The sequence below is a fragment of the Pongo abelii genome, chromosome 13, assembly GCF_028885655.2.
Source record: "Pongo abelii isolate AG06213 chromosome 13, NHGRI_mPonAbe1-v2.0_pri, whole genome shotgun sequence".
NCBI classification, from domain to species: domain Eukaryota; kingdom Metazoa; phylum Chordata; class Mammalia; order Primates; family Hominidae; genus Pongo; species Pongo abelii.
In genome coordinates, this window is record NC_071998.2 from 124,711,399 (window position 1) to 124,736,235 (window position 24,837).

A 24,837-nucleotide genomic window follows, 5' to 3' on the forward strand; every position below is an offset into this window, starting at 1 on the left:
CCTATGGCAACAGCTGCCTCCAATCCCTCCTCCTAACCAGGGCAGCCGTGAGGAGCAGCCCTGGCACCCCAGCCTGCTGGAGATGAGCATTTGGGCCCCATCCCAGCTCTAAAACAGGAACCCAAGGGTTAACAAGAGGCCCAGGTATTTTCATTTGTACGTGAATCCTCCAGTTCCCCAGTTAATCACACAGGTGCTCCTGTACCTGTCATTTGCTTTGCCTGGAATGTTCTTCCCATCTCTTAACTCCCAAATAGCCCCCTAGAGAGCCACCCCTGCCTCCACTCCCTCAAGGTAGGGCTGGGGTCCTTTCTCTTGAATTCCTCTTGCTGGCCCCTCCTCATAGCCTGCCATCATCTAATGTGTGGGCAACTAGACAGTTCTCCAGAGGTGGGGCCCCTGTTTCATGAATCCCTCCTTTCCCTTCAGAGGTCAACATACAGAAATTATCCAGTCATAAATGAGCTGGCTGAGAAGGTTAAGTCAATGTCACAATTAGAGACTTAAACTATGCAAGGAATTGAATCTTCTGGGTATCTTGGGTTCCCCAGGGTCTTACCAAGGTTGGGGATTGTGAAGGAAATAGTGATGTAAATCAGTATACCCTGACTGCCTCTGCCAGGACAGCCAGCTCCCACACGCCCTACTCACCCCAGGTCGGTGCAGTGGAAGGGAGTGACCACATAGGCCCCACTCTGAGTTGAGGAGGAGATGAGGCCGCCCTCCCGGGCCTCCCGGACAGGGTCCACCATGGTCCGGGGCATCATATACAGCTCCTTGGAGTGGTCAAAGCACCCCCTGACCTTCACTGGCCTATACTCCAGATTTTTCAGTTCCATTGGGCTGCATAGAGATAAGAACAGTGGCCGAGCAAGGTTTGGCCAGAAAACGAATCCCCTGAGGGTGGCAGACTACACAGCCCACCCACCAGGGCCAGACAAGTGAAGGAGAAAGGCAAAGGACGTGCTCTCCAAAGGGGAACTTTGATGCCATGTGGGAATGTGGATCTGCACTGCCAGAGTCCATCCAACTTTACAAGAGAGGCTAAAAATCTGAACTCCTCAATGAATATTTTATGTGAAATTTTAAAAAATATGTGGGCCAAAACCCCATCTGCAAGCCAAATCCGGCATACTGTTTGCTACCCTGAATGGAAAATGTGGTTGAATATACCTGTCTCTGTAGGGCACATTCTAGGGAGAGAGCAGACAAATCATTTAGGGCACTTTTTCAAAAGACCACCCTCACGGTGAGACCCACATTATCTGCCCTCAGCCACAGGGCCTTGGGCCCTGTGGAGGATAAGTTTACTATACCTGAAAAAAGGGTGACACCCAGGACTCAAAATAAGACTTTCCTCCATATGTCAGGAGGCGGTCTCAGGTAGCTTCATAAGGGCAGTCAGGTGTCAACAGCAAGCCCAACAGATGACTGATAATAAGAGCGCCTACCTGAGGTAAAGGCAGTGACTAAAAGTCCCACCAAAAGGGGCAGGCTGGCCAGCAGAAGCCAGGGCTCTGCTGTTGAACTCAAGTAAAACAGGCCCTAGGGGGGCAGCCACACACTCACTCTGCTGGCAGAGGGACAGGCTCAGCCAGAACTCTGGACTCCAACTCTGCAATCAGGTTCAGCTTCCACTTCCGACGCTGGACCTACAGTGACAGAGCATAAGCCCAAGTAGATGGCAGCAACGTCAAGGGTCCAGAGTTATGCACACCAAATGCCGGTCTTTACCTGCCACGTCCCCAAGCCAAAGGCAGTCACAGGGATGAGGAGCAGGACCCACTGAAGAAAGGAGTCATCTTCCGCTTTTGTGGCAGATGCTTCTGCTGCAGAACTGCCACATCTGCTTGGCCTCCAGGCCACTCCTGGAGAGTTTCACAACACTGACATGGAGCCAGAAGCCCTCGAACAGAGACCTGGAGCAGCCAGTTCCAAGATAGACTCCAGTACTATCAATCAAAACCTGCTGCTTAGAGCCGACTAGCAGCACCTGTATCCAGCCCAGCTCCTAACCCGGTGCCCAGGACAAAGCACACACTGAGTATGTTTGCCAAGTGAGTAAGTGGGATCTAGGGCTCAGGGCTGGCTTGGCCACCAACCACGACCCTGGGTAACTCATGCCTTTTTACTCAAGAATCTAGATGTATTCCACGGCACTAAGATGCACCATTCATCCATTCAAAATGCATTTAATAAGCAGCTACAGTTGGCCGGGCGCGGTGGCTCACGCCTGTAATCCCAGCACTTTGGGAGGTCAAGGCGGGCGGATCACGAGGTCAGGAGTTCAAGACCAGCCTGACCAACATGGAGAAACTCCCGTCTCTACTAAAAATACAAAAAAATTAGCCGGCGTGGTGGTGCAAGCCTGTAATCCCAACTACTCCGGAGGCTGAAGCAGGAGAATCGCTTGAACCTGGGAGGAGGTCGTTGCTGTGAGCCGAGATTGCGCCACTGCACTCCAGCCTGGGCAACAAGAGCGAAACTGCCTCAAAAAATAAAAAATAAGCAGCTACAGTTACTAAGTAGCTTAGTCAGGCACTAGTGGTTATTGTATTATGTAGAAAAATATATCAACTCAGAGTAATGGCTCACAGAGCTCTCTTAACAGCTTTCCATTTTTACAACTCATCGTAAATGTAAAGACGGAAGAATGTACACAGAAGGTGCCTTTAAGCTCTCAGAGGATGAGTTCCATCCGCTGAAAAGCACCAGGGGCCTTGCGGATACTAATTTTTTTTTTTTTTTTTTTTTTTTTTTTATAAAAAGGCAGGCCTGGGGCAGGCTTGCACAGCACTCTAAACACGGCAAAATAGCCCGCACACTGAGAGGAACACGTAAGCCGCGGTGGTTAGATGCGTTTTACTTTCAGAGCCCTGGGCTGGCCACTCATTAGCTGGATGGGACGTTGGGAAGTTAACTCTCAAGCCTTCTCTGTAACAGAGGAACGACCAAGGCGCTACCTCTCGCGTTGTAAGGACAAAGCGCTCGCTACATGCCCGGCACACGACCACAGTTCCACTGAAAGCATTTTAATACGGAACTTGTCACTCCCAGGAAGCCTCCGCTCAGCCGGCAGTTGGTTCATTTCAATCCCCACGACACCCCTTCAAAGGGCAGGGCAGACAGCAGGTGGCTCTGCCCAGGCGCCTGGATCACAGCCCGGCCTGCAGCCCTCACCTGGGCGCGGGGAGACCCCGAGGACGCTCCTCCAGGCGGCGCTGGCCGAGGCCTGCGGGACACAGACGGGCGGGCTGAGCTCCGGGACCCCGCCCCGCGCCCAGCACCCCGCACCCCGCACCCCGCACCCCGCACCCGGCGCTCACCCGTCCCAGCCCCGCCGCCCGCAGCCCCGCCGCCCGCAGCCCCAGGGGCAACGCAGCCACCGCCGCCATCGCACCCGGCCCCGCGGGCGCTTCCGGGACGCAGGAGGCATCTGCTTCCGGGGCGCCGCCGAGTCCCGCCCAGAGCCCCGCCCCCGGCTCCACGTTTTGCGAGCGACTTCCGCCGGGCTGCTCGGCTGGCGCCTCGGCCATGAGCGAGTTGCCGGCCGATGTGCGGGCCTTCCTGCGCGAGCACCCGAGCCTGCGGCTCCAGCCGGACGCCCGCAAGGTTCGCGGCGCGGGAGGGGAACGGAGTGGCGGAGAAGAGCGCAGTTGGGATGAGGGGCTGAGGGGAGGGCAGGGGAGACGGCGCGGCGGGGTCAGGGGAGGAGAGGGAAGGGGGCGCGGCAGGAGGGGGCACCAGGGAGCGGAGCCCCGGCCCTCCTGACGGCCTGCCCGCCCGCGCGTCCGCAGTTGAGGTGCATTCTGACGGGTCACGAGCTGCCCTGCCGCCTGCCGGAGCTCCAGGTCTACACCCGCGGCAAAAAGTACCAGCGGCTGGTCCGCGCCTTCCCGGCCTTCGACTATGCAGAGTTCGAGCCGCACATCGTGCCCAGTACCAAGAACTCGTAGGTGGTCCGCGGCGGCGCGGGGAGGCCCAGGGCAATTAGGACAGCCCCTCCGCTGGTGCTCCCCGGTGCCTGAGCCCCCTCTAAGGGAGCCTCCCGGGAGGGCTCTGCTGAGGACAGGTCCTGGGTGGTAAACCCCAAAGTCCCCTCCTCCTGAGGACTCCGCCAGTGCTGCAGCCCCTACTCTTTCAGAGTTGGGAGCACTGGAATCCAGGTGGGCGCCCGGGTGCTGGAATCACCTGCGGTCCTGGCGGCGAGGCCTCTTGGTGAGCTCGTTTGCTCACCTGAGGTTTGTCCTGTGGGGTGTGGCTGCTTCACAGAGGAGTAGAGGCTTGTGATTTGTCACCTGAGGTTGTGAACAGCGTTGGGTTCTTCCCTAGACCCCAGAAGGGGTCTTTGATTTAGCTGGGAGCCAGGCTTGGTAATAATCGTCAAAACAGAAATAGGATGTTTCCATTCATTGAGCTCTTTGCTCCAGGTGGAGCCATCTTCTTGCATGAACTCATCCTGGAGCAGTCAGTGAGGCTGCCATGCGTACTTTTCCGGTAAACATTAAGAGGCTGCAGTCGGCCTGGGTCAGCGGTTCCCCACCCAGCTTCAGAGTGGGATTGCTCCGGGAGCCTTTAAAAGCCCGATGCCCAAGCCGCATGGTAGACCGTCCCCGGTAGACCGTCCAGGGATGAGTCCAAGACACAGCCACAAGTCTGAATCCTTGCTGTGAACTGCCCCTACAAATTTGGTCTCTCTGCTCTGTAGGCACCAGTTGTTCTGCAAACTCACCCTGCGGCACATCAACAAGTGCCCAGAACACGTGCTGAGGCACACCCAGGGCCGGAGGTACCAGCGAGCTCTGTGTAAATGTAAGTCCCAGTGGACCCCCATCAGTGCATCGCCATTTGAGTGCATGCCCGCCCTGCCCCAGATGGAGCGTGCTTGAAGGCAGGTCATCCTTCAGCGATCCGTGTTGATGCATCAGGCCTGTTGTTGGCACAGTGAAAAGAGGCATGATGGCCTCTGACCCCACAGCTTTTAGTGCAGGCAGGCACAGAGCCAGAAGCAGGCTCGGGAGTGAGTGCGCGTGGCGACGCGAGGTGTGAAAGAAACTGGGCGAGGGATGTCGGGTGGGCTTGCGGAGACAGGAGGGCTGGGGAGACTCGCTGAGGGATTCGCTCGTGGCTGAGGCTGGAGGGATGTGGTGGCAGTGGGGTTGGGGGAACAGCACCCCAGGGAAAAGCCAGGGTCCATGGAAGTCTGAGGCAAAAATGTGAGACAGGTAGGCTCCAAAGGACAGGCCGGGCTAGCGTGCACAGCAGGGATGGCCCCGAGACCAGGCCAGGAGCACTGCAGTGGGTGTGTGGAGAGGGTTGGGCGGCGGGAGCTGCATGGACAGTGTGCATGGTTGAGAAGGGAGGACCCCTTGACTGCAGGCATCCAGGAAAAGACAGTGGGTTTTGGGGGGAAAATTCAGAGTCCTTTTGAAGGTTTTAAGCTTGAGCTGTATTAGGAAAGGTGTGTATTAGGGAAGTATCGGGCTTTTGAAACAGGGACACCTGGGCTGGATGAAGGAGATGGTTGCGCCGTGGATCTGGGTGAGCACCCGGCGAGAGTTAAGAGAAGGGAGAGAGGCCTGGTCCTGAGCCCCAGGAAGAGGCTAGAAGTCTTCCCGTGGTACTGAAAGAGGACAGAAAAATGATAGATTTGATAACATGGAGGCCCCTGGCAACCTTGGTGAGGCACCTGAAGCTTGGCAGGGACACCTGGCTAGAGTGGAGCGTAGGCTGCAGCCCATGAGGGCAGTGTCCGGCCTTAGGCAGGTGCTGGGTCACCAGAAGGCCTTTCTGGAGTCCAGCTAAGGAGAGAAATGGACAGAGGCTGGAGCGGACAGATTCAGGTTGGTTTGCGGATGGGAAGATGTGTCCCTGGGCTTCTGATGAGTGCGGAGAGGCAGTCCAGCCCTCCCCAAGCATGAGTGTGGATTGAGAAGGCAGGGCCAGGGTTTCTCAAGTAGAAGGCGGGCACCTTGCAGAGGCCTTGCAGGCACGAGGGCTGCCAGCCTGAGGCTTGGACTTTTTCCAGCCAGTGTGTTAGCTGCTCAGGGGTGGGCAGGAGGGCTCTAAGTGCAGGGGGCCACGGGCTTCCCATGAAGAGTGGTTATGATGGTGGACCGTGGAGCTGAGATGGGACTGGGGCGCCAAGGTCACTACAAGGCAGTGGTCCAGGGAAGTCCAAACGTGGCTGTGAGGGGGCTCTGCCTTCAAGTTCTGGTGGTGACAAGGCTGCTGCATGGCCATGGGGGTGGGTGGCAGAGACAAGGAGGGAAACAGCCCTGGAGATGTGCCGCCACATCAATGCCCAGGGCGCAGCAGGGCTTATGCAGCCCATGAGGGATGATGATGGGAGCTGCACTGGGCTGGAGGGCAAGCCCCAGCAGACCCTCTAATATACAAGGGGACAACGGTGGTGACTCCAGTGAGGTCCTTCCATGGAAGCCTTGTCCCAACTCCCTTCTCCCACTAAGGGGCAGCAAAGGCCAGGCAGCCAACCTCCACTTAGCCCCGCCCTCCGGGACGGGGTCTCCCATGTGCTGAGGGAGGACTTCAGGCTGCTGGGGAGAGGGTGGCATCACTGCCAGCCCAAGTTGCCTTTGAGAGGCCACGGCAAGCTCACTGGGGCGGCACAGTTGGCCTTGGGCCTGGTCAGTGCCCTCCTAGCCGTGGCTTCCTAGGCCTGGCTAGATCGGGGATGAAGTGGTAAAGGCCCAGTAGACCTGTACCATCTTCTTGCCTCCTGGCTGCAGCCCTGGCCCACCGCCCTCCCTGCACACCAGGTAGGAAAAGAGCTGAGGCACCCAGCAGCTGCTCTGGTTTTTGTCCAGGGCGGTGGGGCTGTGGGACCCTGGCCGAGTGTAATCCCCATAGGTTAGCTGTGGCCCAGAGGACCGTGGCGGGTGTGGAGGTACCCAGCACGTGCTGGCTTATCTCCCAGATGAAGAATGTCAGAAGCAAGGGGTGGAGTACGTGCCTGCCTGCCTGGTGCACCGGAGGAGGAGGAGGGAGGACCAGATGGATGGTGACGGGCCTCGCCCGCGGGAAGCCTTCTGGGAGCCCACGTCCAGTGATGAGGGGGGAGCTGCAAGTGATGACAGCATGACAGACCTGTACCCACGTAAGCGGAACGGCCCCTGCTTCTCCCTGACCCCCTCCTGTCAGCAGGGAGCAGACTGTGGTGCTCCCTCTCCTGCAAAGGTGGTGGCGAACTCAGCCTAAAATAACTGTCAGCCAATCCCTGTGTTCCTCCCAGCTGAGCTATTCACCAGAAAGGACCTTGGAAGCACGGAGGACGGGGATGGCACTGATGACTTTTTGACAGAAGAAGACGATGAGAAGGCAAAGCCCCCAAGAGAGAAGGCCACTGATGAGGGCAGGAGAGAGACGGCCGTGTACCGAGGGCTGGTCCAGAAGCGCGGGAAGGTGAGCTGTCACCTCCACTCTGTTAGTGTGGCAGTGGCTTCCCCTAGTGATGGCTTTCCATTTGTTTAAAAAAAGAAAACTAAACCTTTTTCACAAGTGAAATCCCAACCCAACACCACACAAGGACCATAGAAGCCGAGGCCACTGGCTGGCGGAAGGCTGTGAGTGCCTACCATTGCTTCCCAGCCAGCCCCTTGTGGAAGCCAGGCTCTCTGGACCACGGTCAAGACCGCCGGTTTGTGAGGACACCCTCCTACCTCAGACTATGAGCTGTGGCTGTTTGTCCTTACTCCTGCGCACAGGGACCTGATTACTAGCCACCACCTTTGCCTTTGCCATCAGGGCAAGAGTGGAGACTTCCCCGCCTTTGGTAGATAAGCAGGACCAAGGCCAAAAGAGGTCAAGGTCCTAATGAGTGTGTGGCATTGCACTGCGCTCCTCTAAGGCCCTGCTGAGCGGAGTCTAATCCTGCAGCTGTTAAGGAAACGGGGGTGGAGAAAGCCTCTGTGGGTATTTGACCGACACCTCCGAGGCTGTGCGGGTGGGGAGAGCCCTGCACTCCAGGGGCCCTTCTCCATGGGATCAGAAAGGCTCCGTAATCAGAATTCTGTTTATCCCACAGAAGCAGTTGGGCTCGTTGAAAAAGAAGTTCAAGAGTCATCACCGTAAACCCAAGAGCTTCAGCTCCTGTAAACAGCCAGGTTAATAAAAGCACATGCCGTGAAGTTTCGAGAAAGCTTTCAGATATTTCCCCCGCTCCTCATCAAGCCGCATGTCCTCTGAATGACCGGCTGTCCCCATTGTCTTATCTACCCACTTATCTTTGTCTCATGACATCTGTTGCCCTCTAAGGCAGGGCTGAGGGGGTCTGTCCCCCACACCCAGGAAGCAGCAGGGACTCTGAGAGACTAATGCTCTCTGGACATGGCTTCTGAGTGGTCTTCAGAGAAGCCTAGAGAAGCAGCCTCGCTCACCGGCATCCTGAGGGGAGCCCCAGTCAGGCTGGGCAACGCTATAGGATCACACTGCATACAACAAATGCCATTATTTATTTTGATGTGTTTCCAAAAATCAAAACGTTTTCAAACACAACTAAGATATAAAATACAGCATAAAATGAGATTTAGATTTGTTTCCCACATAAAGCAAAAAAATCTTAGAAATTGTTTTGCCAAAATCAATTGGTAGATCCCACTTATCCTCTCCTCCCTGCAAAGGCATCTTCCCCAATCAGGCCCTAGCCCACCCAGGGCCAGGAGAAACAGGAACACCCACTAGGACGGAGGTGCTGCTGGTGCAGAACTGGTGCTGACTGCTCACGTGGCCTCCTTTGGTCCACCCTACTTTCCACCAATCAGCCAACCAACCTTGACCACAGAGAAACCGTGACTTGGCAAAGGTCATTTGATGGGGGCTGTCATATGGCACTAACAGGGAATGAGGTGTGGACCAAGAGACAGCCCTGGTGAGGATGAAACACTGACAAGCCAGTCTTCATGCAGTGAGCACTTGATCAATCACAGAAGAGAACCCATGTCCTGAAGCCACTGCTCGATCTTACCAGTATTAGGGGGTAAGGAAGTAGGCCACCAGGGAAAGATTTGCAAACACGTTGGGACTAGCTTGGCTATGTTAAAAAGGTGCCCCCTCCTCAGGGTAGATGACTTCCAAAAGCACTTATGAGCAGAAACTTGCCTCACCCCTGCCCTGCAGAGCCAACGGACAAGAGGCCAAGAGGGAGGCAGGCTCGGGGCTGGGCCAAAGCAGCCCTGGAGACAGGCTGAGCCAGCCTGTCCCCAGATAGGTCTAGGGGCTAGAGAGGTGTTCGACCACCCTTGTGGCATTTACTGTGGTGCAGACGACAGGCAGCAACAAGCAGTTAAGCCCCCCCAAAAAGAGAAACACAGTATAAGGCAGTGTTAGAAAACTTTAAATACAGGATTAAGATCAAATCGGTAAGGCATCACAAATTGTAAAAAGGAATTTTGGCTGCATTCGGCATAGCAAACGGACAATCTGAGTGAGCGACAGCCTCGGGAAAGTGGTGTGTCGGGGCTGTCCACAGGGCGAGCGCAGCTGGGAAAGGGCGGTGCTGCTCAGCCAGGGTGGCCTGCGCTTTCGAGACCTTGCTCAGAAAAGGCCCCATGTGAGGTAACTGGGTTGAGTCTATGGGTCTCCAGTGCTGGGAGCTCCCGCCACAGCCCCTGGCCACAGCAGCTGCGGCTCCCCAAGCTGGTCTGAGGAGCAGGTGGCCAGGCTGGCTTGCGGGGTGCTGCAGCTAGGGCCACCCCTGTGCGGTCTCACTAGCCCTCCCCACTGCCAGCTCTGAGGCCAGCAGCGCCCAGACCAGCAGCTTCCCCAAGGACTTCTTGCCCCTCCGCCTTGCCTCAAGCTACTAAAACTCCCAGGGTGTTACCCAATAAAACACTTGGCACCAATCCAAGCTGATTTTCTGACCGATGACTTTTATCATAAACAGCAGCTTCCACCACCCCTTTAATACTGCATCATTCTTTGGGTGTCCCTAAATGTTTTCACTATTCCTATAAAATACAATGCAGGGGCAGAAACAACATCGAAGCCACTGGTGTGATTTTAAACCAGGGAGATTAACTGTTTTGAGGTTTGGCTGAACCACCCAAAATAATTTAGTAGTTTCCGCTAAAAATGTAAACTTAAAAATAAGAGGGAGACTGCTTTGAATAATAATACCAATGCATCTGCTCACAGTACAGCTTGAAGGCCCCCTCCTGTACCCCCACAAAAAAAAATAGGACTGAGATGCCACAGCCAAGCGGGCTGTTCACTCCAAAGCCTCGGCATGGGGGAGGCTTCCAACTGCCAGGCTGGCCTGCACTGAAGGGTCAGACGCCAGACTGTGGCTCCAGAGCAGACTGAGCCATCAATTCTCAGGTGTGTCTGCAAATAAAGTTCTCAAAACATCTGTGCCTTTACCAAGGGAGGGGAAGGGAAGAGGATACATAAAAGCTGGCAGTTTTGTTGAATCCACCCCGAACCAGTCCTTGACGGCCACGGGTCTTAGCCAGGCAGGTAGGGATCTGTGACTGTAGGGATCTGTGACTGTTACCACTCCTTCTTCTTCTCATCCATGGAGACACCCCCAGGGCCCAGGGCCACCACCAGGAGCAAGCCCCCGATCACCGACATGGTCTGGAAGAAGTCGTATTTCAGGAAGTCATGCATGGGCTTGTAGACTGGAATGGTCCAGAAGGCGTTGAAATATACGTTGATGGCAAAGAGCCAGACAACAAGAGTCAAAGCAGCCAGCTTGGTTTTAAAACCAATGGCCACTAAAATCATCAGAGCTGTGCCCACGATGTTCTGGACAATCTGCATAGGTTGAAATGTGAGAAATTCAAAGTAAATGTGAGGAAAAGAGATGCTTTATAAACAAAAGTTCCAGCTGCCGCATGTCATGAAGTCTCTATCCATCAGGTTGATGTAGCTACTGCTGAGACGGCTGCTGGTACAAGTAGGGAGATAAAAGCCGGGGGGAGGCAGGAGGCAATAAAGCACTAGCTTTGAAATGTGGAAGGTTTGGGGAAGACTGAAGTTCCTAACTAGTAACAGGCTGTGATTTACCAAGATGAATCTCTAATCCATAACTAAATTCCCAAGTGCTTCTTGGCCCACCCAGCCATCCAGGCCAGAAACATCCTCTCTCCTCTCCCCATGGCGCCAGGAGCTCTTCCTGGACACTGCCCGGCCAGGGCTCTCAGTCAGCTCCGGAGGTGTGCTCTGGAAGCTCCTGGAGGCCTGCCCCTGACACCTGACACACAGGAATTACTTGAGAAAGATATGAACAGTGAGGAAAGAAAGAAGATTAAGGGGAGCCCGGGGGGAGAGCCTTGGCCGACCAAGGGCCAAGCACACTCCACCAAGGTCAGAGGTTCTGGCCTTCACTTGCTGAAAAGAAGGCCTGACACACGAGATTTGACGATGTTTTGGTGTGTTTCAATGGGATCCAAAAGTGCTCTGCTGAGTGCGGTGGCTCACGCCTGTAATCCCAGCACTTTGAGAGGCTGAGACGGGCAGATCACGAGGTTAAGGAGATCGAGACCATCCTGGCTAACACAGTAAAACCCTGTCTCTACTAAAAATACAAAAAATTAGCCAGGCGTGTTGGCAGGCGCCTGTAGTCCCAGCTACTCGGGAGGGTGAGGCAGGAGAATGGTGTGAACCCAGGAGGCGGAGCTTGCGGTGAGCTGAGATCACGCCACTGCACTCTAGCCTGGGGGATAGAGCGAGACTCCCTCTCAAAAAAAAAAAAAGTTTGCTCCATTTGAGCAGCTCCCCCAGGCTGTGGTTAGTACCCAACCAGGGAAGGGTGAGCAGGGAGGGGGTGGGGGAGGGACAGCATTCTCTCTAAAGGACAGGAAACCAGACCGTTCAGGCAAGTAGGAATACTTACAGAAAAGAAGCTGGCGTCAAAGTGAAGGAGGGTCATGAACATCAGAACCAGCAAGACCCTGCCTCCGAGCTGCATGTACTGTTTGGGGGAGCTCTCACGCATGGTGGGGACGCCCGCAAACATGCTCTTCCCTTCAGAACGGGATTCTGCTAGGAGCAGCAACAGGCCTCCTCCCAGGGCCAGGTTCCTGAGGAACAGATATGTGGGCTGGAAGCTAAGCCTCACCAGGATCCGGCCTGTCTGTGAGACCAGGTGCAGGGAGACCTTGCTGCCAGTATAAGAAGGCCCTTACTTCCCTTTCTCCAAACCCAGTGATCTGCCAAGCAGGACCAGGCAGGCATGCGCACAGGACCTCAGACTCGAGTTACACCCATGTAAAACCTTACATAGCTCAAGAGACAGAGGTGTCTTTACAACTCGACAGTGACGGGCTACCTGAACACACACAAAACCGAGTCCTAGTCACAGCTTCAGTGTTGACCAGCTGGGTCCCCGTGGTCAGGCCTGTCCTCCACTCAGACCCTGAGTCCCCATGCCCATGAAATAAGGGTCAGAAGAGACGGCTTCAGTCTCTACTATTCTAGGGGCTCTGCAACATCCTCTTCAGAACTTGTTTCTAAGAGGCACAATTCAGACAGGGGGGTCCAATCTTTTGGCTTCCCTGGGCTACCCTGGAAGAACTGTCTTGGCCACACATAAAATACACTAATGCTAATGATAGCTGATGAGCTAAAAAATAAAACTTAAAAATTGCAAAAAAAACCTCTCAATGTTTTAAGAAAGTTTATGAGTTTGGGTTGGGCCGTGTTCACCCCGTGGACCACAGGCTGGACAAGCTTGGTTTAGACCCAAAGAAGTCTACTCAAACCAATGGTTAACTGAGTTTAGAAATACAGATTGAGTATCCCTAACCTGAAATGCTTAGGACCCAAAGTGTTTCAGATTTTGGTATATTTGCATTATATACTTACTGGTTGAGCATCCCAAATCTGAAAATCCAAAACCTGAAATGCTCCAATGAGCACTTCCTTTGAGCGTCATGTTGGTGCCCAAGATTTTTCCCATTTTGGAGCATTTCAGACTTTGGATTTGCAATGCTCAACCTGTATGAGGAGCATATACTAAAACCAACTAAAACCAACAAGAATGCACATACCTCATCAAAAACTTCAAGTCCCATAAAATGCTGTAGGCAATCGTCTGAAGGGAAAGAAGAGAGAGATACTTGAGTCTCAGCCTTTCCAAAGACATTTGACAAACTTCATAATAAAATGGCTGTCTCTCCAATGTCAGCTGGAGTCTAAAACACACAAAACCATTGTAGGAGACCGAGGACAGTCTAAGCTCAAAAATGTGGTTCTGTATTTCTCAAGAAATGTGCCATGACGTTCCAGAGAACAAAGTGATTCTGAGACCACTGATGTGGATTCAGATATTCTGTTTCCAGCATTTCATTATGAATAACCAGATATTCTTCTTTATGAAGCAACGTGATAACAAGACAGCATCCTGGCTGCAGCCAAGCTCGAGACTTCCCTTGTCACGGTAATCACAGAAATGGGACAAAAGATGGCCCAGTACCGAATGACCTGCCTCTACAGCCCTGCTTGGGCTCACGACTTCCCCAGAAGAGAAAGGAGCTCCAGGCATCAGAGACATGCAGGTGGCTGAAGGGGGAGTGACACTGAACCCTCAAGGATGTCTTTTCAGAAGCTCTGCTCCACCAGAGCAAAGAGAAGGGAGCCCCGACCACACGGCCCGTGTACCTGCAGAGCTATGATTCCAAAGAGCCCGAAGCAGGCATACTGCACGAAGTTCCTGCTCAACACCAGGACGCAGCCAGCTGGAGAGAAGGACAAGGGTTAGGGGGCCTGAGGGTGGGTGCCGGCGGGGAGCACTGTCTTGATACACTGCTACCTCACCTGGCCCTTACGTCCAGAGGCAGCCAAACCACCTACCCAAGCAAAAGACAACTTCTGGAAGAATTAATGATAGGCAAGGACCACACATGGTAAGTTGACTAGACTTATCACAAACACCAGAAAGTGGAGCCCTTGCCGTAATAAAGAATGGGCTGTTTCCCACAATCAGCTCCCAAGTCAGCCACCCACCTGAGGCAGGCAATTAACTGCTCTACTGTGGAGTGCCAGCCAGACTCCAGCATCTCCTGCTTTGGGTCCCTGACAGGGACCATGTCCTATTTCCTTAGCAAGCTCTAAAGCAGTGAGCTCAGGGCTAGAGACTAAGCGTCCCCACCAAGGCTTGCAGAACCAGACTCCTGGCCTGGCACAGCTGAGCTGGAGAAGAGGGGAATGGAGGGGGGACAGCAGTCTCAGGAGACCCCCGAGTTCACACACAGCCTCCCAACTGCTAATGATCATGGAACAAGACGCCCGGTGAATCCTGACCACCCTCAGAGCCACTCACTCAGCTGTCCCAGCAAGTTGAGGAAGACGAAGGACGAGGCCAGCAGGTAGCCGCAGTTCCAGGTGGTGTCGATGTAGTCGCGCTGCTCACTCCACTGGAACCACATACGAATGCCGTCCTCCAGGAAGGTGCTGATCAGACAGAGGCGCGCCACGTGGGGCAGGTACTGCTTTGTGACACGGAGGAACTGCAGGGCCACAGAAACCCAAGGGTGAGGTGGCTGCGGCGGGGAGCACCAGGCCGCTGCCAGGCATGTCCTTGGGTGGGGTGTGTGTGAGGAACAGACGCTGCGGAAGGCAAGAGCTCTTGTCAGCCCCGGTGCCTTCCCAGGGCAGACTAGGGGGCTCTCAGTGCTTGCTCCTGAGCGCTACCCTGTGAGTCTGGACACGTGCAACAATCCAAGGATCAGTCCCGGAGATGCATGACTTGACATTAGGCCCTCTGGGGCAGACCCTATAGGGCAGCAGCCCTAACACTCTGCTACTGTGATTTCCCCCGGTGCCTCAGCAGGCAACTACAGTCTTCAAAGGTGGCACTGCCACAAGACACAGAGCTGCTCTTTTCGGTCAAAGGCATTTACAAGTTGGAATCACAGAATGACATCTGAAAAGGCACTTAGAGGTCATCTACCCAGCATTTCTGCACCTCAGCACTACTGGCATCTGAGGCTGGACCACTCTTTGCCATGGGTCATCCTGGGTGCTGCAGGCTATGACGCACGACATGTCTGCCCATGACATGCCAGCAGCAGCCTCCCTCCTGAGGCACCACTGCACTTTGCCAGGCATCTCCGCTGCTCTGGTCCAACCCCTCACCTTACAAATGGCTATATTAAACCCAGCGGGAAGGGGTTCCCCTAGGCTTCGCAGACCTGATGGTGCAATGCCAAGACTTGACCCCAGCCTGCAGGTCACACATGGCTGAGGTGCCAAGGGCCTGGACCTCCCAGCCTGCCCAGTGACACCCAGAGTACCCTGACAGAACAAGGGTTGTCTTAGGTGACAGCCAGGGTGCCACGCCTAGAGGGCCACATGGTTGACTGAATAGTAAGATCACGTGTTTACAGTTATCCGAAAATCTCCAGAGCAGCAGGAAGAAGCCCCAGGCTCTGGACAGCGCATGTGTGCTGTTGCAAACCAGGGCTGGCGCTTCCCGGCCCCTGACGGAGCTCTCCCCTGCAAGCTCAGGAACTGACTTGGGGACTGTGTGTGCAGCAACTGTCAGCGCAGCATGAAGCTGGTACCGCTAATGGCTAGAAAGCGCTGGGATTTTGTCAAAGCCTGCATAATCTCGAGCAAATTAAAACACACTAACAAATGGGATGGACAGCTGTTTCAACAGCAATGAAACGCAAGTGTGTGAAATCACTGTCAAATGTCAAAGGGAAAGAAAACATTTATGACTTCCTGCTGTGCTGTGAGTCAGGTCATTTATGACGGCTGGGTTAGGTAGCCAACATGCACTACTGGATGCCAGGTACAAATGTCACGCAGGTTCACCCCATGCACTTTTCTCTTATCACCCATGCAAAACTGAGATATAAAGTGAAACAAATACTGTAACACAGCAAGTCCTTCGGAGAAAGATCAGGGGACCCATCCACGAACGCATGTTGGGAAGCCAGAGTCTAAAGAGCACCCGAGAGGCTGACCCCCACGGGAGGCAAGCGAACGTCAGCTGCACAGGCCTTCTAGGGCTGACTAAACCTACTGTTGGAACAAAGGAAGATGTGCGTGTTTCTTATTTTTCAGCATTTTTTAAAGTTGCTTCAATGTCCTAGACACTGCTGAAGCTGCCCATCTGTTACCATTCCCCTGGGTGTTCAGGTCACCCTCCAGCCTGTCAGGTGGGGCCCTGGCTAGGTCAGCACTGCAGATTGGCTCCCATGTGGCAGAGAGTGGAGGCAGAGATTACAAAGCCAGGTGGCCATTCTCCCCAAACCCACTGTGCCCTGCAGTGTCAGTTCTGCACACATTTTCTCAGCCTTTGACTCCACGGAAGTGATGGGAGAAATCAGTGACCGACAGATACCCAGAGAATCACCAAGCAGGTTTGGGAGATGAAACGCAGGCAGAGGCTCTGAGGCCTTGTGATCTCATCCTGCCCTGGTACCATCCAGCCAGCACACTGTGTGACCTGGACACGCCCAGTTACTTTTTTGAGAGTGTCTCTACTATCCTACAGTAGAGTGAGGCCAGCTGAACTAATGGTTGGTAAGATTCTTTCCAACTTTACTAGGAGGAAGACCTTGTTTCACTTTTTATTTTTTAAAAGGCCCCAAATGCTCCCCTGTGAATTTTAGGGCCAATGCAGAGAACCAGCACAAGATGCCCATGTGCACAGTGTGATGCAACCTGCATCACACTGGGTGGTGGGAAAGGTGACGCCACATACCCTCCCCAGGTTCTGCCTCATGGCCCCGTTGCTCTCTAAATGCCCAGCAACAGTGTAATCACCCATACTCCATGGAAGAGATAAAGCACACCACCGTGGCACACAATGGGCCACTGCTCTCAAGTAATGGCCTCACATCGTGGCCCAGCTGGGAAGCCCCAGCAAGGACACAAGCCTTCATCTCATCTGAACCCAGGGAAAAGCAACCACTAGGAAGGAAGAGCTCAACAAGAGGCTGTGCAGACCTCTGAGATGAGACGGAGCCGTGGCAGGACTCCCAGGGTGGGGTGTGGGTGCGGGGCGTGGACCCCAACAGCAGCAGAGAGGTAGACTGCAATCCACACCCAAGACAGACACCAGAAGTGTTCTGACTTGCTTCTAAAATGAGAGCTGTGAGCCACTCACTGGCCTGAGATGAGCAAACCAGCCCAGCCATGGGCTGCGGTCTAAGCCTCCCCCAGTTGCAGGACCTGCATTTAACATGCTCATCTGCTACGTGCACAGCCCACGAGATTGAGGCAGTGTTTAAAAGTCTCTTTGATGAGTCTGCGACTCTTAATTTGAGTGTCTGGGTCAAGAGGATTAAAGAGCAAAAAAGGGAGAGAAGGTGGGACAGGCAATTCACACCTCCTTCCCTGCGCAAACATGGTGACGAAACAGACACAGCTCTTGGCTTTGGGGAAAAATATGCAAAAATTTAGGTACTGCATTCTGAACTGAGCACATCTACTGCTTGGCTGTTCTGGTTTTCAAAGGCAAGCCTGGTCCAGACTGAAGGCTGAAGTCAGGCTGATGCAGTCTCCTTTAAACCAGCCACCATTTAATGAGCATCTGTTTGGACTGAACACTGAAAAAGCCACGTTTAAAGACAAGGCCCAACATTAACCTTATTTCCTACATGCATGTTGGTCACAACTACTTCAACTTGGCCACTGGAACCATGTCATGCCACTCTAGAACACGTCCCAAAGCCAGTGTCCCCTCAGCACAGCAGAGAAGAGCCCCCAACACAGGCAGGACACACAGCACCCCAGGACAGACAAGAGCAGCCACACTCTGCCACCCCATCTGGGAGGAAGTGAGGAGCGCCTCTGCCCGGCCGCCCTGTCTGGGAAGTGAGGAGGGCCTCTGCCCGGCCGCCCCGTCTGGGATGTGAGGAGTGCCTCTGCCCGGCCGCCCCGTCTGGGAAGTGAGGAGCGCCTCTGCCCGGCCGCCCCGTCTGGGAAGTGAAGAGCGCCTCTGCCCGGCCGCCCCGTCTGGGAGGTGAGGAGTGCCTCTGCCTGGCTGCCACCCCGTCTGGGAGGAAGTGAGGAGCGCCTCTGCCCGGCCGCCCCGTCTGGGAGGAAGTGAGGAGCGTCTCTGCCCGGCCACCCCGTCTGGGAAGTGAGGAGCGCCTCTGCCCGGCCGCCCCGTCTGGGAGGTGAGGAGCGCCTCTGCCTGGCTGCCACCCCGTCTGGGAGGAAGTAAGGAGCGCCTCTGCCCGGCTGCCCCGTCTGGGAGGTGAGGAGAGTCTCTGCCCGGCCGCCCTGTCTGGGAAGTGAGGAACGCCTCTGCCCGGCCACCCCGTCTGGGAAGTGAGGAGCACCTCTGCCCGGCCGCCCCGTCTGGGAAGTGAGGAGCGCCTCTGCCCGGCCACCCCGTCTGGGAGGTGAGGAGCGCCTCTGCCTGGCTGCCACCCCGTCTGGGAGGAAGTGAGGAGCGCCTCTGCCCGGCCGCCCCGTCTGGGAGGTGAGAAGCGTCTCCGCCCGGCCGACCCGTCTGGGAAGTGAGGAGCGCCTCCACCCGGCCGCCCCGTCTGCGAAGTGAGGAGCGCCTCTGCCCGGCCGCCCCGTCTGGGATGTGAGGAGCGCCTCCGCCCGGCCGCCCCGTCTGGGAGGAAGTGAGGAGCGCCTCTGCCCGGCCGCCCCGTCTGGGAGGTGAGGAGCGCCTCTGCCCGGCCGCCCCGTCTGGGAAGTGAGGAGCGCCTCTGCCCGGCCGCCCCGTCTGGGATGTGAGGAGCGCCTCTGGCCGGCCGCTCCGTCTGGGAAGTGAGGAGCGCCTCTGCCCGGCTGCCCCGTCTGGGAAGTGAGGAGCGCCTCTGCCCGGCCGCCCTGTCTGGGAGGTGAGGAGCGCCTCTGCCCGGCTGCCCTGTCTGGGAGGTGTACCCAACAGCTCCGAAGAGACAGCGACCATCGGGAGCGGGCCATGAGGACGATGGCAGTTATGTTGAAAAGAAAGGGGGGAAGTGTGGGGAAAGGAAGGAGAGATCAGATTGTTACTGTGTCTGTGTAGAAAGAGGTGGGCATAGGAGACTCCATTTTGTTCTGACTAGGAGAAATTCTTCTGCCTTGGGATGCTGTTGATCTATGGCCTTTCCCCCAGCCCCGTGCTCTCTGAAACATGTGCTGTGTCAACTCAGGGTTAAATGGATTAAGGGCGGTGCAAGATGTGCTTTGTTAAACAGATGCTTGAAGGCAGCATGCTCTTTAAGAGTCATCACCACTCCCTAATCTCAAGTACCCAGGGACACAAACACTGCAGAAGGCCGCAGGGACCTCTGCCTAGGAAAACCAGAGACCTTTGTTCATGTGTTTATCTCCTGACCTTCTCTCTACTATTATCCTATGACCCTCCCATATCCCCCTCTCCAAGAAACACCCAAGAATGATCAATAAATACTTAATAAAAAAAAAAAAAAAGCAGCAACACTGCAGGCACTAAGGCCATTGCTGGTAGCCAGCACACAGGTGACCTGTGTAAACATGGCGAGCACATAAAACTTGTGACAGTCCCCCTCCCCCACCGTCAGAGAACTGTGACAGCAGAGCCAGAGGTGGCTGTTGACCTGGCAGGCTGCAGGACGAAGATGACACAGTTAGCTCACCTCTGTGGCCAAGCTTCTCATTAAGTCTCTCCGAGAACCGCGCCATCAAGCAGGATATGGTTCATAAGCAGTGACAGCATCTGAGGGGCTTAACAGGAAGACTGAGATTTCTCTCAAAGGGGTGGTTATTTTAGATGACTGAAGGGGATTTTAGAAACGTAATTAATTATATCCACCCTGAGATGACTTCCTGGGCATCCAGTGATCACTATCACAGCCACCTGCAGCTCCCACGCCACACAGAAAACTCCACTTTCTCTTCACACTCAGGACAGAAAGAAATTGAGGAAAGCAGCTTGCAAATTCGTGGTGAATGAGAACATCGAGGAAAAAGGCAGGTCAGATTTCCTTGATCACCAAGGACTGGGGCTGCCTCGTTCAAAGCCCAACTCAGGTCCCACACATCCTAGAAACAAGCACCTGCGGCCCAGCGGCTTCCCTCACATCAGCCTGTCAGAGCTGGCTCGAGCTCACTGGCTCACTGCAGCTCCAGAACTTCCCCGAGCCCCCCTCCCGTGCTTCTCTATAGGTTCAGCTATAGAACCCTGCAGGGCCAAAAAAGGTGTCACCAGCCCAATGTGGGAGATGATGGCCTAGCCTTACTAAAAAACTGTGTGATCAAAATCCCAACTGTAGGAAAGATGTAACTGAGAACGACTGGGCCCCATGTTCTGGGAGGAGCCCCGCTAACCACAGCCTCCCCTGCTCCTCGCCCGCACTCCCCTAAAGAGCGAGTTTTAACCTCCCGTTAAGATCATCGCACAAAGAAAAGTGAGTCAGCTCCTCTTTGCCTTCTCTCCTCACTCCTTCATGGTATAGGCAGGGTATGACAGAGCCTGCCACTGTCACCAGGACTCCGCCACACCAGTCAGTCACCGGCACGGTGTTCATTGGCCACTGTCACCAGGACTCCGCCACACCAGTCAGTCACCGGCACGGTGTTCATTGGGAGCCTCACAGTGCCTGTGCCACCTGCAGGTTCAGGGGTCCTCAGGCCTATCCTTGCTTCCCCAGCACTTCAACTAGGGCCAAGGGCAGCTCCTAGGGCCCAGGACTAGCTCTGCCACTCTTGAGAACAGGTTAAAAACACCAAAGGCCACAGTGGAGAGGAAGGCCCCATGCAGCTTTTCTGTCACCTCGGTGATGAGCCACCAGGCAGAACCCATTAAGTGCTAATATTGCTGTTTATGGGTATAAACTGCTTAGAAGCTACATTTTGCAGAGGGTCTAATAGGCAATGAGGAGCAGCTGCAGGCATGGACATTACTTTGGATTGCTGAGTTCATTAGTTTCTGGCCCCTTCCCATGGCTTCCAAATGCCCAGCTCCTGCATAGAGCACGTCTCAGCAGTTTCTACAGAGCATGGCTCCCGGGAGCAAGAGGACACTGTCCCTGGCTGCCAGAGCAAGAAGCTTGATGCCAGAGGCAGAGAGACAAGAGATGCAACTGTGGGGAGCCTGCCAGCAGAAACTAACCAGACTGCTCGTCCCCGTGGACCAGCCTCTGCAGGCCAGAAGGAAAGGTCACAGTCCACCAAGCAGTGAGGAACCCAGCCTTTCGGGTAACAGGATGCGGACTCAGTCTCCAGCCCACCACGAGCCAGTGCGGCCAGCCAACCTCCCTCTGCCCATATGAAGATGGAGACGCTCTGGCCAACCTCCTGCACTCAAGAGGTTCACACGAGGAATGTCTATCATGGACCTGGCCCAGTGAAAGACTTCATGTCATTGTCATAATATTGGAAGTCGCTGGGCCTGGGAAACTAAGCTTATTTAGGTCTTGCTTTCAGCAGCCCACACTTTCTGGTCAAATCTTGTCACTTCAGTTTTGCTCTTGTTTTCTGAAGATGTGAAAAAATGGATGTGTCACTTTAGCTGATCAGTGACTTCCATGGTAATCCTCTATCGGCTTCAAATTAGGTCATTTTTATGTAAAAGCCTGGTCTGGCAGCTTTAAGTACTATGTGGATAAACAGAAACAAAGCCCCACCTGGGCTTGGTCAGATTCCGTCCACAAGAAGCCATATTTTGACTTCGAACCCTGTTTACTTGCCTGCATCTATCTGATTGGGGTTTGGGCGAGTACAAGTCGCTGCCCTCCCAAGCTGCCCACGAAAGGGCATGGAAGCTCCCGCAGCCTTGCTCTGCCACCACCTAGGCAGACTCTAAGGAGATCATCTGACGGTGGCAGCCTGTGCCACCTTACAGATACGGTGCCTTACAGATACGGTCCTAACCCACTTGGGTTTTGTATGTGAGCAGCCCCTTCACCCGCTAGTGCTCTTCCCTTGACTTGTGCCTGAAGAGCAACACCAGGGTCTGGGGACGCTGGGGACCAAGACCCAGCTTTTCTTGGTCTTGGTCACAGGCAAGTCTAGGAGCCTAAGCGGGTTTGGCCTCCCCTCAGTAACCTGGGAGAGGTAGACTCTGTGCCCCCTCAAGAGCCTTTCCAGTTCCAAGCTACCGCTTCTTTCATTTAAAACATAACAGAACACATGATGAAGGCTGGGCGCGGTGGCTCATGCCTGTAATCCCAGAACTTTAGGAGGCCAAGGCGGATCACCTGACGTCAGGTGTTTGAGACCAGCCTGGACAACATGACAACATGGCAAAACACTGTCTCTACTAAAAACACAAAAATTAGCGGGGCGTGGTGGCATGCGCCTGTCATCTCAGCTACTTAGGAGGCTGAGGCAGGAGAATAGCTTGAACCCGGGAGGCGGAGGTTGCAGTGAGCTGAGATTGTGCCATCGCACTCCAGCCTGGGTGACAAAGTGAGACTCTGTCTCCAAAAAAAAACCATAATAACAAAACATGAAGAAAAGGCCGGGCAGGGTGGCTCACGCCTGTAATCCCAGTACTTTGGGAGGCTAAGGCAGGCGGATCACCTGAGGTCAGGAGTTCAAGACCAGCCTGGCCAACATGGGGAAACCCCGTCTCAACTAAAAATACAAAAAAATTAGCTGGGCATGATGGCAGGCGCCTGTAATCCCAGCTACTTCGGGAGGCTGAGGCAGGAGAATTGCTTGAATCCGGGAGGCGGGGGTTGCGGTGAGCCGAGATTGCACCATTGCACTCCAGCCTGAGCAAAATTCTGTCTCAAAAAAAAAAAAAAAAAAAAAAAATGAAGAAAAGAGTATGTGAAGACACTGGGAACCTTTTTTTTTTTGTCAATAGGAGAGTCTGTCATTTGCTAGTGGGCAGCAGCTTGACTGGAGACATTTGATCTAGATTTGGTTATGAAATTCACTTGCAAATCCAGGTTTTCCAGGACAAAGAGTGAGTGTATGTAGCTCTCATCCTTCCCTCAGCTATGAGGAGCCATCTTCTTAGGAAGTTGTGACTTGGAGAAATATAAATGGGTCACTATAAATTATGTCAATGAAAACTGACAAACCTAAAAGGTCTACCTGGTTCTTGAGAGCTTTTGATATGAATTGTTTTTAAAATTGTGTCTTTAAAGGCTGGCTGCCATGGCTCACGCCTGTAATCCCAGCACCCTGGGAGGCCAAGGTGGGCGGACCACCTGAGGTCGGGAGTTTGAGACCAGCCTGACCAACATGGAGAAACCCTGTTTCTACTAAAAAAAAAAAAATACAAAATTAGCTGGGTGTGATGGTGCATGCCTGTAATCCCAGCTACTCGGGAAGCTGAGGCAGGAGAATCGCTTGAACCCAGGAGTTGGAGGTTGTGGTGTGCTGAGATCACACCATTGCACTCCAGCCTGGGCAACAAGGTCAAAACACCGTCTCAAAGAAAAAACTAACTAAATAAAAATAAATAAATAAATAAAATTGTGTCTTTAACCACAAAATCAGAACCTTAGAAAAAAAATGCTTCATCAAGTTGATATACTTTTTCCCCCCAAATTTAAAATATTGGCTCACAGGAAAGTGTTGCAATGAGAACCGATGGCGAGGTCACACTAGAAAGAGATCACCCCCAGGAGGAACGGAAAAGCTCGATAGCTGATCAGAAAACGGTCACTTACTCTTTTCTTTTTTTTTAAACCACACATACACAAGCCTTCCAATAAGTCTAGGCCTCAGAGTTTGATGACTCACTACCACCTCCAGAAAAATTTAAAAATTTAACCATCACTACTTAAAACTCTAGCAAAGCCACACGAACACATTAAGTAAACCGAGGAAAGAACGGCAAGTGGGCCACACAAGGCTCTCCCTGCGGGGATAAGGCTGTTAATTTGTCGACATAACGGGATTCTTTTAGAAGTAAAAGGCATAAATCTGCCTAACCACCACCACCTTTTTTGTTTGTTTTTGTTTTTTTGTTTTGCCAAGCTTAATCAAGAAAGAGGGAAGGGAGTTGTGTCCCTTCACTTCGTAGGATCGGATCCTGTCCACTCAGTTTCCGAATGCTCTCAACAGTTACCCAACCGCCTGTTTCAAGGGCTTCCCTGTTGCTCAGAATGCCACCTGGACACTTCTGGAAGGAGACTATCAGGGAGATAGGCTTCCCCTCCTCCCAGGCTGTGTACAGGTCCCCACTCAATCCAGCCCAGGGCAGAGTCCAAACGGGGACGGAGCAGACAGGGTCAAAGGGACCCCAAGAGTCCAGCACATCTGGGAAAGAGAAAAGGAAAAAGTGCTGTGGCTTCCTGTAGCTGGGGCGCACGCCAGCGCGCCCCCTTTCCTCTAGGAGGACCCCCGGTCGCCATTCGTCCCCGAGCTCCCAGCCCGCCTCCGGGAGCCCCAGTAAGAGGAAAAACGTGCGGGAACCTCCCAGCAGCTCCAAACGCCGAGGCGCTCCCCGCGAGCCTCAGACCCGACCCAACGCCAGGACTCGCGCCGTCGGCCCGGGAGAAAACCCCCACAGCCCGCGCCCCGGGCTGGCTGGAGGGTGGGGGCGGCTGGCCAGGCAAGGCGCCGAGGCCCGGGTTCCGGGAGCGGCCCAGCGGGCAGGGGAGACCGGGCCCGCAGGCCGGGTTTGGGGCTGCCAGGCCGGGACAGAGGGCCCGGGCGGGGGGTCCCTCTGTGGGAACAAGGAGTCAGGGGGCGGCCCGGGCCTGGCGCCCTGCGCTGGGAGGCCGACTCCGGAGCGGCTCGGGCGGCCTGGGTCGGGACCGGGGCCGGGGGAGGAGCCCGCAGGCCGCACCTGGTCGGCGAAGTCCTCGGCCGTGCCCATCAGGTCGTTCTGGCCCATGGCGACGGCGGGAGGCTCGGCTCGGCTCGCTCGCTCGCTGGCCCTCGCCCGTCGGCACCCGCGCCCGCTGCGGCCTCCACAGGAAGTGCCCGGCGGCCGGCCTCGCTCCGCGTCGGCTGCGGCTCCAGCGGCTGCCA

At 54.6% G+C, this 24,837-nt stretch overlaps 4 protein-coding genes across 11 annotated transcripts in view; 2 read left to right on the top strand and 2 right to left on the bottom strand.

Moving 5' to 3' along the window:
- The window catches only part of LOC100456993 (surfeit locus protein 1), a 6,971-nt gene extending 3,538 nt beyond the window's left edge, over positions 1 to 3,433 (bottom strand). The window contains exons 1-5 of one of the 4 annotated variants that reach the window (XM_063714517.1): positions 3,401 to 3,433; positions 3,181 to 3,232; positions 1,735 to 1,868; positions 1,570 to 1,652; positions 652 to 843 (exon numbers count right to left, since the gene is read on the bottom strand). In XM_063714517.1, the coding sequence (XP_063570587.1) occupies positions 652 to 839 (188 nt within the window). In that variant the 5' untranslated portion in view covers positions 840 to 843; positions 1,570 to 1,652; positions 1,735 to 1,868; positions 3,181 to 3,232; positions 3,401 to 3,433. Of the gene's footprint in view, positions 1 to 651; positions 844 to 1,569; positions 1,653 to 1,734; positions 1,869 to 2,963; positions 3,233 to 3,326 lie in introns of all 4 variants that reach the window. The other 3 variants (XM_063714518.1, XM_002820344.6, XM_054520842.2) reach the window with 3 other exon arrangements.
- Positions 3,433 to 8,989, top strand: SURF2 (surfeit 2). The gene is made up of 6 exons (XM_024252875.3): positions 3,433 to 3,612; positions 3,798 to 3,952; positions 4,709 to 4,812; positions 6,938 to 7,117; positions 7,253 to 7,422; positions 8,045 to 8,989. The coding sequence occupies exons 1-6, from the start codon at positions 3,535 to 3,537 to the stop codon at positions 8,126 to 8,128; spliced, it is 771 nt and encodes a 256-aa protein (XP_024108643.1). The 5' UTR covers positions 3,433 to 3,534; the 3' UTR covers positions 8,129 to 8,989.
- Positions 8,453 to 24,791, bottom strand: SURF4 (surfeit 4). The gene is given in 6 exon segments (NM_001132975.1): positions 8,453 to 10,773; positions 11,855 to 12,041; positions 13,011 to 13,054; positions 13,621 to 13,697; positions 14,282 to 14,468; positions 24,653 to 24,791. Coding segments are annotated over 6 exon segments (810 nt in total). The 5' UTR covers positions 24,701 to 24,791; the 3' UTR covers positions 8,453 to 10,506.
- The window catches only part of STKLD1 (serine/threonine kinase like domain containing 1), a 33,181-nt gene continuing 31,056 nt past the window's right edge, over positions 22,713 to 24,837 (top strand). For 3 of the 5 annotated variants that reach the window (XM_054520810.2, XM_054520825.2, XM_054520819.2), the window contains exon 1: positions 24,318 to 24,415. The gene's annotated coding sequence lies outside the window, so the exon portion shown is untranslated. Of the gene's footprint in view, positions 24,416 to 24,837 lie in introns of all 5 variants that reach the window. The other 2 variants (XM_054520813.1, XM_054520828.1) reach the window with 2 other exon arrangements.